This window comes from Protomyctophum bolini (genome assembly GCF_963924005.1).
Source record: "Protomyctophum bolini genome assembly, chromosome: 9".
Lineage (NCBI taxonomy): Eukaryota > Metazoa > Chordata > Actinopteri > Myctophiformes > Myctophidae > Protomyctophum > Protomyctophum bolini.
Genome location: NC_137870.1, coordinates 12441486 through 12455276, shown reverse-complemented (window position 1 = coordinate 12455276; position 13791 = coordinate 12441486). Strand labels below are relative to the sequence as shown.

The 13791-nt window shown below is 43.9% G+C and overlaps 1 protein-coding gene across 1 annotated transcript; it reads left to right on the top strand.

Moving 5' to 3' along the window:
• Positions 1-2107: 2107 nt before the first annotated feature.
• On the top strand, positions 2108-10412 carry LOC308321203 (uncharacterized protein; the record flags this gene model as incomplete). Its single annotated transcript, XM_080772045.1, has 5 exons — positions 2108-5132; positions 7160-7356; positions 7987-8114; positions 9383-9497; positions 9679-10412. 5 exons carry the CDS (start codon positions 2108-2110, stop codon positions 9808-9810), a joined length of 3597 nt encoding a protein of 1198 aa, XP_080628171.1. The 3' UTR covers positions 9811-10412.
• Positions 10413-13791: the final 3379 nt, after the last annotated feature.

Sequence of the window (13791 nt, the reverse complement as noted above, 5' to 3'; positions counted from 1 at the left end):
TGAGTGGGCTGCAAGTTAAATACCTCCCCGTCAGCCACCGCACGCAGCTACTGCGGTAAGGATGCGGGCACGCACGCACGATGCTGCTGAGACCACGACGGGTCACATGAATGGCGGTGGATGCTGGTAGAACGAGAGGGGGCCAATGAAAAGAAAATAGGACTGTGTTCTCTACAGTAGATATGTGTTGTTGACGTTGAGAAGGGACAGGCATTGGCCCAACCCCAACACAGCAACGACGTTAGTGTTCCGATGATTCTAGCGCTGTACAGGCCGTTTGTCCGGGAAGGATGCCTCGATCGCTGTTCATTCAACCCGCTGAAGGATGCTCCAAAGCACGATGAACATTCAATAGGCTAAGCTCCGTCTGAAAACAATTCAAGGATACATGCGGAGATAGGCTGCTACACTAACAAAGACAGAGACTAAAAGCATCGACCATGGTGAGAGCTTAAACCCTTAGGCTATAATGCTGGACCATTATAGTGCTGGTTTCTCCAAATAGACCAATTGTTACGTTTGGCAAAGAAATTGGGAATTTTGGCGAAATCAACCTAGGTTGATGTGAATGTGACGTTGCCGTGGTATAGGACGGTTCATTGCAATATGTCAACGTGCGATCTGATATGGCCTATTCTGATATCATATTTTGTGGGGACAGTGGCGGAGTTATGATTATTGTAGGCTATTATTATTATTAGTAGCCTAGTAGTAGTATGCATGCAGTGGTAGAACAATACTGTAACAGTCAAAATCGGAGAACATGAAGGTAGCCTTTACTGTATGGTGAGTATAGCCTACTGCAAGCTGCATTTCATATTTAGCATAATAAGTGTGGCCTATGTATTTATCATAATATGATGGATGGCTGACTACTCGATCTACTCAGGCTGATGGTGTCGGTTGTTAATCTCCTATATTTTAGTATTTGAAAATATATAGTCTCTTAAATTTGTGGAAGTTCAAGGTGGTTTTAATTGTTTGACCTTTGACATGCTCACACCCACACAGGGCAGCCCTTCAACATTATTTATGGGGCAGCCTACCTGTTTTTTTGGGTGCAGTGAGATACAGTATGGGTGCAGTGAGATATGCACCTTAATTTAATTATCTGATTTAATTATCTGATTAAATTATATATTTATTTTCTTTGTAAAAAAAAAAAAGGCCATCCGATAATGGATGGCCTTTTTTTTTTTACAAAGAAAATAAATACATGTCACCATTATTACTTGAATCAGGATTAGTTATTTCCTCCGTCTCCGTCGTTTCATGTGACCCTGACAGTTTAATGGCAACCTTATAAACATGGTGATTTAGTGAGATAATTTTCACAAATGGAATCAACTCAAGTCTCAATGAGTGAATCGGGGAGTAGATTCAATTGTGTTTTCAATGTTTTCACCACTTGAAATGTGAAACCAATCTATTTTCAATTATACCTCCCAGAATTCCCCCCTTGAATCCCCCCCAAATCATATTTTCTCTTATATAAGGCTCTGATTGCCTGCTTTGTTTCCCCTCTCTTAAGGTTGTTTGTTGTCTGCATTCACTCCAACCCACCACTGTGAGATGAGCATAGTTTACAGAGGCTGTGATGAAGCTACTGCTGCTGCTGCTGCTGCTGGGAGAATAGTGTTGACAACGCTGTCAGCAGGAATCAGTCGGAGGCAAAAACCCAAACCAGTCATTATCTTCTTCATCATCAAGTTTGACAGCTCCGACGGCTACGGGGGCTGTCTCTATTTGCCGGGTGCCTGTGAAAGTTAAGCACTAATTAGGAGTGTCAAACTCCAGTCTGACTCAATGTCAGAAAAAAAAAGGAATGCATTTCTCTCTTCATTTAATGATGCTTTTGTCCTCCTCGGAATGAGCTCTCACTCCTTTGTTTAATAAGGAATTATTGATAGTAGGGAAGCTCTCTCCATCACGACGGCAGAGTCTTTTGCATAATCCAATTTGTATGAAAATGAGCTGTTACATATCAATGAGAGACTCTCGATAGAGGGGTGGCACTTTCTCATGAATGAGACTTCATTTCAGTGGCACGGCCTGTATTTGAAAAGGATAAAAAGGCAAGGATTGACCATTAAAACAAACAAGCACTATGCTCCAACAAAATAACAACAACAACTACCCCTGTCTGAATGTGTCTGCCTCCACTAAGGAGATGCTCCAGAAATGCCCCAAAGGCCCTCTGTTTTTCCCTAGCCGATTGGACCTTGGCTTTGGGGACCTGCCTCTAGTCAGGGGCCTTAGAGCTTGGGCCCTCTTCTCTAAGAACCGACGAAAGGCTGGTGGGCTGGTGGGAGGAATACAGGCTCCTGCAGTTCCACCCGCAGCAGGTCAAGATAATTCACCTTCCTGCCCCAGGCCCGGAGATGTGTACGAGGAGTGGGGTCGGATGGGATATGGACTTCCCTTGGGTGTAAATGTCAGGCAGGCTGGTATAGGGGCTCTGGTAACAGTTGCTACCCTGAAAACCTCAGAAGGTGGTGGGAAGACGCAAACGCAATGCCTCCTCCTCCGGTCTGAGAAAGGCAGCTGCCTGTATTCAACGACCAAGCCAGGGGCTTGTTCTCTGGGCATGGCCCATACAGGCCCATCAACACTGGTGGGAGGTTGGCTGAGAGGGAAAGTGGGAGGAGGAGGGGTCAGAGAACCTCCGGTGGGGAGGAGGGACAGTGGGCCGACTCCTCCAGTTTGCGCAAACCGCGTTAGAGTGCGTTCCGGCCGGAGATGGAGGAAGTCCTGCGGCACAGCAGTTGCAGGCAGAGCACAGGAGAGAACAGGCCTCAAAAGAGAGAAGCGGGCCAGGGAGGAAGAGGAGGCGGGTGCCAGAGGAGTAATTCCACAAGAAAAGCAGGAAGAGAGAGACAATGGAGGCTTTCCTGGTGACGGCGTGAGCAGTGAACAGGCTCCCTGTTCCCTGCAGGATGGCAGGGGTCCTAAGCAGGACAGCGAAGGAGCAAACAGGAGCCCCAGACATTGCGACGACACTTTGGATAATACCTGCGTTCCGTGCCTAAGGAGAGGAACAGGAGGAGAGCAGGTGGGCCTGGATGGAGATAAAAGATCAGTGGGAGATGCTCGCACACTGGACAGACTTGGCCATGAAGTGGAGGAGATGAAAAAGGCAAAGGAATTGGAAGACATGATGGAGAAGAGGGAAGGCCTTACCAGGTTAAAGTCTCATGACTCCTCTGTGCTACCCTCCAGCCAGAGCAGTTGTGAGGAGCGAGATGAGGTAACCGAGGGGACCACGGAGACATGGGCAGCTCTGCAGACGCAAACCTCCCAATGCGAGGATTTCTGTTCAGAGCGAGGGGAGGAGGTTGGTTCCCAAATTAAAGATTTTGCCAAAGGGGATGTGAGAATGCATATAGGAAATTGTGACAGCATTTATTATGACCCTGATATAAGCAGTGATTTTACCACGAGACACAGTGGAGACGGTAATGACACAGGAAAGAGCGTTAGTTTAACCTGTGCTGCAGTCAAATCTACTCCTAAACACCCTCAGGAGATGGTGAATCCTAGGATGGGATCTATTGACCTGGAACGAGGTAATGAGGCTGAACATGAGTCAGCAAAGTCAGAATGTCCAGAGGACGCAGGGAAGAGTAACAAGTCTCACTGCTCTGAGGAAGACACTTTGCCTCTCTCCTCCCACTGTCCTCCCCACAGCCCTGTTCCCCACTTCCCTTTCAAAACCACAGAGCCATCCAGCCCTGTAGAGGGCAGCACCTCCACTGTAGAGCAGGGGTCCGGTTCAGGTTGGGTAGTACAGGCAAACAATGCAACAGACAACAAACAGTACAATAACAAGAGGGAGCCCATAGGGGAAAGCAACTCTGGGGTTTTGGATACAGCAGAATTGGATCAAAAACTTGTAGAAGAATTGGATAACACATTTCTTCTGCAAGCACTGAACTCTGGTTGTGTGGAAAAAGTGGCCAGCCCTGTGATTGATAGTTTCAATGGACCAGGGTCTGAATTGAACGAAGACACCCATTCAATATCTGAAAAGGACAGAGGCCCCAGTACAAACTCTTTAGAGAACCCATTTGGAAACAGCAAGGACAGGCAGGTGCAGGGAGAGAGTAACAGGGCTCATCCACATCAAATAAAGGTGCATGGCCATGGAGATGCCTCTGTGTTTGAGACAGCTGTGGAGATCTCAAACGCCACCGAAGAGCAGGACAAAAAGGCAATAGAAGAGGGATGTAGTGGAACGGAGCTATATAATCTGACAGATAATGAAAAGGGAGATGAGGCGTCAAGAGAATACAGAGGAGAGGAGAATGCCAAGTTACAGGAGGGAGAGAATTTAGCGTGGAGGCAGAAAACAGTTGAGAGCAAAAAGGAGGCGATTCGGAGGAAAGAAAGCAACGAAGGACTGCAAGATGGCGCTATTAAAGCACATGTTAAACATGAACGCAACATAGGTGAGAAGCTGAATGAGTTTACCCGTGAGTATGTTAGACAGGACTCTGCACATGTATGGAGAATGGAACGGTTTCGAGAGGACATTGGGAAAGCAGGAGAGTGGGAACAGGCAAAGGATAGAGAGGCTATTGCCTGTTCTCCGCTGAACTCAGTGCCCTGTAGTTCATTCTTTCAGACCCCTACCAGTAGCACTACTGCAAATATCTCTTGTTCTGTTGTCAATGAAGAGACCTCCGGCTCAATTTCGCGAAACCCTTCATCCACCACCGCTACTGCTAACTCGGCTCGCCTTGATCCCTCTACCTCACATGCACCCTCCCCGGCTAATCCTGCCCCCCTTCTGCCCCCCATGGGAGCCATGGCAACAGGCTTGCCCTGTCTGGAGGTAGGGGTGGCCACAGTGACAGAGAGAAAGTTGGAAGGAGGGAGCGAAAGGGGGAATGAAGGGGACAGCGCTGCACTAGCGACTAGAGAGGAGGAACAGGGTCAGGACGGAGACAGGGGCAAGGTGTGGAGCAACACAGTGGCCACCAAGCCGGGTGACCAAGACAGGGGGAGGCAGGAGGACACAGAAGAGGAGGAAGATGAATTTGGAGTGTTTATGCAGGCAGAGGGAGGACCGGCATGGTGCAAGGGATTTGCCATGTCTGCCCCAGTGCCTTGTGGGAAAGGGGGTAGTGTAGGTAAGTGTTGATGGTTGCTACACAGTGTCTCTATATGATATCCCCTTTGCATCTGTTTGTCTGGCCAAGCGTTCTCTTTGTGTCTGTCTGCCTCTCCCTTTCTCTTTGTTACCATGTCTCTGTCTGTAGCTCTCTCCATCTCTTTTGTCTATGTATGCTTTCGTCCGTCTCTCTCCCGATTCTACATGTCTCCTCTGCTGTGTCTCTCTCTTTGTCTGTCTCTCTGCCTTTCTCCCCCCACTTTCATAAAGCATTAGTAGGGTTGTCCTGTCAGATCAGTGCTTATGGCTGACTGAACTGACGCTAAAAGCATAGTGAAGTGGTGTTTTCAGACCTCCAGTTAGTCCAGTAGTCTGTCTGCCTGTCTCAGTGAAACAACACACATGACTAGAAGCTATTAGACCACATGGTTAGGGTCAGGGGGTGACCCGATTAGGGCGCATGTGCGTAAAATTCCATGATCAATGAGTACCCGCTTCGATTCCTGGCCGGCTAACCAGACTATGCTTGTCATCCCTCTACTGTCTACTCCCTCCGTATTTCCTTTCTCCACTATCACTGTCTATAAAGGCTTAAAAATGCTCCCCCCAAAACTACAACAACAAAAAACACTAACAGAATTTTGATCTGCATTTTATTGAGAGGTTAGCACCTTGAGATGCAGCATCTAATTTTAGAGGGGGTCCAACACACTAACACATGGTTAGGAGCAAGCACTGAGAAAGACAGAGGGAGGGAGAGCATGAAGAGAAAAGTTGTAGTAGCGCATTATTGACTCTGTATTTAATAATGGGTAACCATAAAACATTCTAATATTACATTTCCCCACACTATAGCCTACTCCCAAGAATAAATTGTGTAGCTTGTGTGTAGCTGTTTGTTCTCTACAATAGCCAGGGTCAGTCAGTTCTTGTTGTTCTTGCAGCATACATCCTCTGGTAATCACCTATAAGCCTTGTCTCCACTACAGGTCCTAACATGGCTAGCTAGTAGCTAGGACAGCACTGAGCAAGCTAATTCTTACTTAATATTATGTCACTGTTTTAATCCCTGTAACATAACAATATACAACAGTTATCTATGATTATTCTTACACCTAATTGCCAAAAAGCACTTCTGCTTTGCATTATATTTTCAAGTTCAAGTTTTTAGAGGACGATGAACTTACTGTGATGTAAATGATAAGACATAAGTGACCAACTCAGGACACATGACATGAATGGCTGTTAAATGGATTGTTTCAGGGATCAAACATGTGATATTTTGGTTGGGTTCTGCGTAACCGTGTATTGCTGGGCCCTGTGGTTAGCCACACCTAGCCCACAATAAGAAAGAAAGAAATAAAGAACGAAAGATAAAATAAAATAAACAGTCCAAAGTCTCATCTGACCTGGATTCCTAGATTCATAGAAAAGCTTCCTTCTCTCTCACTCTTTCACTTTGTTTTTCCTCTCCTTCTGATCTCTCTCTCTCTCTCTCTCTCTCTCTCTCTCTCTCTCTCTCTCTCTCTCTCTCTCTCTCTCTCTCGATATTAATCATTCATTGAGCTGGGCTGAGGGGAGATGAAGCGAGGGAGGTACCCAGCACAGAGAGCTTGGGACTGTAAGCTCCTATTAGCCTCAGGTTATGGGGCAGCAGTTAAAGGGATATTCACACAAACAAACACAGGGGCTACACTTAATCTCTCAGTAGAGCAGGCAGTTTTATGTCTGGAAAATGGATGACCAAACCCCATCATGTCTGCTTTAATTGTTTTAAACCAACAACAATACTGCTTCCTTAACAACTACTACTACTACTACTACTACCACCACCGCCATCACTACTACAACTAATAATAATAATACCCTACTTCAGGTATTGTAACTCATCAGTATTGTCCAGGCTAGAAACACAGAGGAGACAGAGGACACAACTACAACAGTATTTGATGATGTATGGAATATCATATTGCAGTAATGGCAAAACTCTCTCTCTGTGCGTGTGTGTGTGCGACGTGCGTGCGTGCGTGTGTATTGGTATGCCAGCACTTGGAAATCATGTCATTACAGATGAAACTTATCATTGGACATCAAGCTGGGTTGACGGCTCATCACACCAATCACAAGACACCTGGACAGCCTTTCCTCAGGACTCATTGGGTGGGGGCCAGGACACATCCGGCCAGTGGTGGCCAGTCAGTGCTGTGGAAGAGAGAGACACGCCGTCGACCTATCATAATCTGGTACACTCTTGTTTTCATAGTCATGGGTCATGACTCATGTCATGTCTCTTGAGATATTTCAATAATATGTGTAAGAGCCATTTGAGCCTAATGATGGGGTTTAGGCGCTACAATTAACACCTGATTAGGGCCAGGGTTAAATACCCCTCCCTGTAACCATGGCAACCATGGCCTTGATTGACAATTAAGTCCTTCAATGACAGCACCCCAGAAGCCTTTTCCGGCAGCGGCACCAGCCACGGCGTTGCCGCCAATTGCCGACAACACCCACGGCAGTGTTTCCTCTCCCGCCGGCAAAGCCTTCTAGTTTGTTTGTTTGTTTGTTTGTTTATTCATTTATTATTTCCCTCCTCCGTGCTACCGGATGGCGCTGGCCGAGACGCCAGCTGCCGTGCCGACCGGCAGATCTGCCGGGTGGTGCTGGCCGACACCGGCCATGCTGGCAGCTGCCGTGTGGACCGGCACATGCCGCCAGCTGCACTCGCTGTCCCTCCTGTGTTGTCCCTTTTCTTAGTGGCACGTTGTAAAACATAACACATGCAGACCAAAGTAAAGACAAACATACAGGCCACATCAAATGGATAATGTTAAGTGGAGGAGAAGTTGAACATCTCCACATCTCTTCTTTAGAGTGCTGTGTTTGCTGAGGCCTTCCCCTCCCTGCCTGTACCACACTCCTGTGACCCAGATGCTGTTCCCACTCTGACCCAGCTCCTCAGGGATGAACCAGACAGTACCAGGGCTACCCAGGACCATGGGTAAGAATTTCAGTTAGAAAATATATTCATGTAAGCTGTAAGACATTTGGGACCCTCTCTCGATGGCATCAATCTACTAGACTCGAGAAAATTACATTTGTCATTTTGCTACTGACCTAGTACAGTTACAGTAGGTCAGTGAGGCTGGCACACACAGCATGAGATTTTCATCACATGGTACAAATAGTAGGAGGAAATGGCTTCTGTCATATGTCAAAATCACAAAAATTGAGTTATTCTCACATTCATTTAATGATGAATGTCTGTCAAATTTGAATGATAAAATAATGTCTGTCAAAGTGTGAACCATTGCCTCTGTAAGAGGAGCATCTATAAACGGCAAGACCGCCATCTAGTGGTTCATATTGGGAACTGCAAGGGAGAGCTACAAAGCATCCCTTGTGCTCATACTGTACAGTAGCTAGAGAGAAAACACAGAAGACATATGATTATTTGTTTAGCAAATGCAAAGGCCAGTAAAGATTCCACTGTAGTGATAAGCGGGTAGCGGAAACCTTATTGTGAAGATAAGATTCTCTCAACATTGCGAGAAAATGGAGATGGCATGCAACACAATACACAGAATGAGTTAAATAACAGAAGTGTCAGTCAGATGAAATATACAAATTAAATATTAGGAATAGATAGATGGCACTATGGAAAGCATGAATGTTTCTTGTGCAGGTGGAAAACATATCCAGCATATCAAATAGCAGCAGGTACTGTATATCACAGTTTCATGTGCATGGTCAAAGTGACATGGTTAAAGAAATGAAAATTACCGGTAGATTTCTGAAGTGCAGTGAGAGAGTCTAAAGAGGCTGAACTTGGACATTCTAGAAATTGCAGTGAATGTGGTTTTACTCCATGTGAAACTGTGTCTATAGCTAACCTCAACAGTCACACTGAAATGTCACACTGTTGAATGGCAGCAGGTCATGTGCATAAGTTTGGTAGGCTACTGAGGTGTTGATACACATGTATAAACTATTCTTAACTGACCGTTAAATATAAACATTGACAGCCATCTTGAGTGTGTGTGTGTGTGTGTGTGTGTGTGTGTGTGTGTGTGTGTGTGTGTGTGTGTGTGTGTGTGTGTGTGTGTGTGTGTGTGTGTGTGTGTGTGTGTGTGTGTGTGTGTGCGTGCGTGCGTGCGTGCGTGCGTGCGTGCGTGCGTGCGGCGCATAACGTTTTATGCAGAAAACCCTGATCCATCTATTCATCCATCTCCCCATCCATTTATTCTCATGTTGTGTTTAACATTGCAGGCTGTTAGACAGTTTCCATGACTTGAACAAAATGATTGACCAGAGATACAAGAGAGCCACTGGGGTGTCTCGTGACCTCCTACTGCAATGTCTTCATCTGGGCAACAGTTACATGGTGAGTAAAGATTATTTAATCTCCTTAACAAAAAAGTTAAATATAAATATAAAAACATAAGGTGACCAGACTACATTACTGACTAATCACTTGGATAACATTATAGATTGCAGTTTTTTTGTAATCTGTCGTTTGTTTTAAGTTGAGCTATACCTGTGTTATGTTTCTTTTGTCCTACCAGGAAGATAAGACTAGTCCTTTGAAAGCCAATCATCGCCTCTCCCCTGGCCTCCCTTCATCCAATCAGCATGCTCAGACCACTGCTGCTAAGCGCCGGCTATCATATGATTGCAACAGAAACGTCATGGAATAACTGAGGAATGCCCTCCAGATGGACCGCTGCTTGTTGTTTTCAGAATCAGAGGATGGATGAATGAAGTATTTTTTGACCCAGAATGACAGTAAAAGTCTGATTTATACTTAGTTGCGCGTCAGTGTTGCGCACTAAAAATATCAGATCTTAAGTTTGACTTAAAGTTTGACTTCACTGACATAATAACCCCTGAAAAAGCTTGGGGTAACTCCTGCTAAGTAAAATTCCAAGCTGTCTTCCAAGCTCTCAACTTCAACTCCTGTTGGCATATCATGGTGAAATGCTTGTGCATTTCGCGACATTGTTCACTTTCTCTTGCTTTTAATTTCTCCACTCCCTTATAGATTATTATGTAGGAAAAGAGGCAGAGCAAGGCTTTGTCCTGTCTCTCTATTTTTGCCTGGATGTGTGGTCAATCTAGGTAATATTCAACTTCATCGTTTTTCCTTTTTATTCAATTGCGTTTTACCTGTATATTCACACACTGGAAAAGTATTTTAAGCTCACAACATAACAAAGGGTCAATAAAAAATTCTTAATGCATAATTTACAGTGCAAAATTATTTGAAATATTAAGATAAATGTCTGTAATTGCATTCTGCATCAACACTATTATTGTGTACTTACTATATTTTTCCATAAAGTATTACATTGAAGTATCATCCCAGTCCATTCATAGTATTATCCCCAACATTAGAATGATCATCACATCCCCCTTCTTTTAAGAACATACCTGGAACACACTCAATAAGTATGATTGGTAAAACGAGGGTGTTGCACCAAAGTAGAGCCCAACCCATGCCAGATGTCTAGGTCCAAATGCTGGTCCTGATGTTGGAGAGTCCTAGTCCTCCCTTACTGAGGAACAGAGCGGCATTCAGATGCACCGCCGTTCCGACGTGGCATTCGCGTGCGGTTAGAGTTTGGATTAGAGACAGGGTAGTATTGAGCATGTCGGAATGGCGGCAAGTAAATGAAAATCCACACATACTGTAAGCTGAACTTTATTTAATTTAACCCCTTGAGCTCTATTCCCTATTGATTTTTACTTTTGAAACTTTTCAAAATGGGGACGTGAAAATGAAAGTGGCACATTGGCTGGATTAAGACCAATATTTACATTTGGCACCGATTCCATAAATGTGGATTACTGTATCACTGGGTCAGGCCACTCCCACAGCACTGTCCTCACAAGTTACAACAGACCACAGCGTCCAGTTTATGTTTTCCCCAGTATAGTAGATTATACCGGTATATACAGTATATTAAGGTGGCACAGCATCATGAATGAACCACAAATTCTGTTTCGTTCAAAAGCAGAAAGTTTGTCTTCCAATGGACGCCAGTAGGAACACAAATAAAAGTGCCAATGTTTACATGACTTTGTACTGTCTGTCACACAGACAGGCGTTCTTGAGGAAATGTTTTGCTCTTGTTTCTCTCACTCTCTCTAACGCTCTCTCTCTCTCTCTCAAACTCTCTCTCACACACACACACACACACACACACACATACACACACTGAAGTGGACTCAAACATAACACTCTTTCTGTCGTCTGTCTGTCTCTGCCCCCTCTTTCCCACTCCCTTTAAATACATTTATTTAAATGCAAATCACCAGTAACACCTTCCACTTTGGTGAGTCCAGCTGATGGCCAAAACTGTAATCTAGCTGTTGATCAGAACAGTTTTTTGTTTAGAATCATCATTTCAGAGATAGCTGCAACTGCCATTGCACTGTAGCCTACATGTTATCTTTTAGCACACGTTTATATATTTTTCTGAAAATATTTGTTTTACTCCATTGGAAAACGAGTATCTGCCATTTGTGCAAACTACAGTTTCCTGCAGAGAAAAAGAAAAAACAAAATCATATTTTCTGATCTGTTCAAACAAAGAAAAGGCATAATTGACATAATAAAATGTGACAGCTGCCAAATATTTTTTAAATGTATAGGAACAATAATGGTCATGTAAATTTAAACTCCAAGGTTTGGCTATTACTTTAACTGAGTAGTGTAATTTAGCAGTGTGCGGAAGTGGACAAAAGGTGCTGGGAGTAAGGCCAAATAGTAGCCTGAGCAGTTTGTTTTGGGAAGACTGGGGCCTTGTTTTAAGGTGCTGTTGGACCCTTAGGTGCATGCATGACACCTTGTATGAGGGCTCCTGTTAGGGTCTTTTTGTTGACCAGACAGTGAGGAGATCCTGTACAGGAATCTTGTTCTTTGGTTGACTTTTTATTTCATGGCCATTTTATCACAGGAAAGATGTGCCTCCAGGATGGAACCTAGGTAGGTAATTCATCTGTTCGTGTGACAATATTGTCACCCACAGTGACCCACTTTAACTGAAATTACTATTTGATCCAAAGAGAATGGATTCTGTTTTTCCCAGATGTAATGATAGTTTGATATCAGCGAGCCAGGTGCAGATTCTACCGAGTTCAGATCTGAGGGCAGTTTGTTCCCGTCTGAGACCAGCAGTGCCAAGTCATCAGCGAACAGGAACAAGTTTCAGTCACAAGCGAGGTCATTTACATGCCACTGTGTCAGTAACACAGTGACATAGAATGTGGAACTAATTATGCTACTGTTGTCTAGCCTAGACTGGAATTACTATTCACTATCAGAAAGACAACACGTGCGTGCGTGCGTGTGCACGCGCAGCAGTGTTACATTGTGAATGCCGTTTTACGCATACATGTTTATGTGGTGTAGTGAGAGCACATCATCCTTTTTGATTTGCATGGAAATAGCACTTTAAGTGGAAAATAGAATAGACCGAATACAGCACTATTTGCATTGATATCACATTGGAACATAACATTAATAAAACAGTTCAGCAGTCCCGGCTATTGCCAATAATAAATTTGCTGAGTCAGAGCCGCTGGTGTGTGCTGCACCATGATAACGGAGCTTTGTACTGCACTGTAAAAAAAAATAGACACACAGCCAGCCGGGTGGTCTGACCTCAGGCAGCAGACCAGTCAGCCAGCATTTTTCACATCAAAAGTCACTGCTTTTGCCAGGTTTTTTAATTGTCATTTTCATGTAGGCCTAGCCCATTTTTCAAGGACACAACTACACCTTTGCTTGAATGTCAGAAAATAATTTGGGAATTCAGGCATCAGAATCCTGCCTTATTACTGGTAGTAATTCTTTAATTCTTTTGAAATTTGAAATTAGACTCAAATTGAGCTCATTCGCCAGAGGGTTGTTGTAACAGTACATAGCACATAGTAAAGAAATATATATGTAAATAGTTTAGACTAAAGTAGCAATACATATAAATGGTATTAATGCAATGAAGAGAAATTATCCGCCAAATTGGCAGTGAAGCAGGCTTTTACATCCACATAATATGATGGAATGGAGGGAAGTCATTCTCTTTGCCCACCCAGTTTTTCCTATTAGGAAAACCTGGGTGGGCAAAGAGAATGACCTCCATCCATTCACAATATTATTTTCACAGCAAAACATACCGGTATGTCTTCCCATGTCTTCAGTTATAATGTTTAATCCAATTCTTATTTTTACAGAACCCCAGTAGTTCTGACAGAGCTGTTCAATGGCCAACACTATACATAATTCTGGTTGTACTCGACTTCTCATAGGCTCAGGTGGTATGATGACATTGAGTAATTTTGAATATAGTGTTCATTCTGCTGAACAAAAGAGTGATGGACAAAATACCTCAATTTTGAACTTGAGTAAAAGTAGCAATACCACAGTGTAGAAATACTTTGTTACAAGTCAAAGTACAAAAGTATAGCGTCAAATACTTAGGGCCCTATCTTGCATGCCGCCTTATCCTTTATCCATAAATGTCTTTGCCATGTTTTATTAATATAGCAAACGAATACTCATTATGAAGAATACCCATTTCAGAATCATATACATGTTATAATTATTGATTATTAACCTTGACTATTTTATACCTTGACTATTTGTAAATAGCCAACCTTCAAGCTCACAGAGAGAG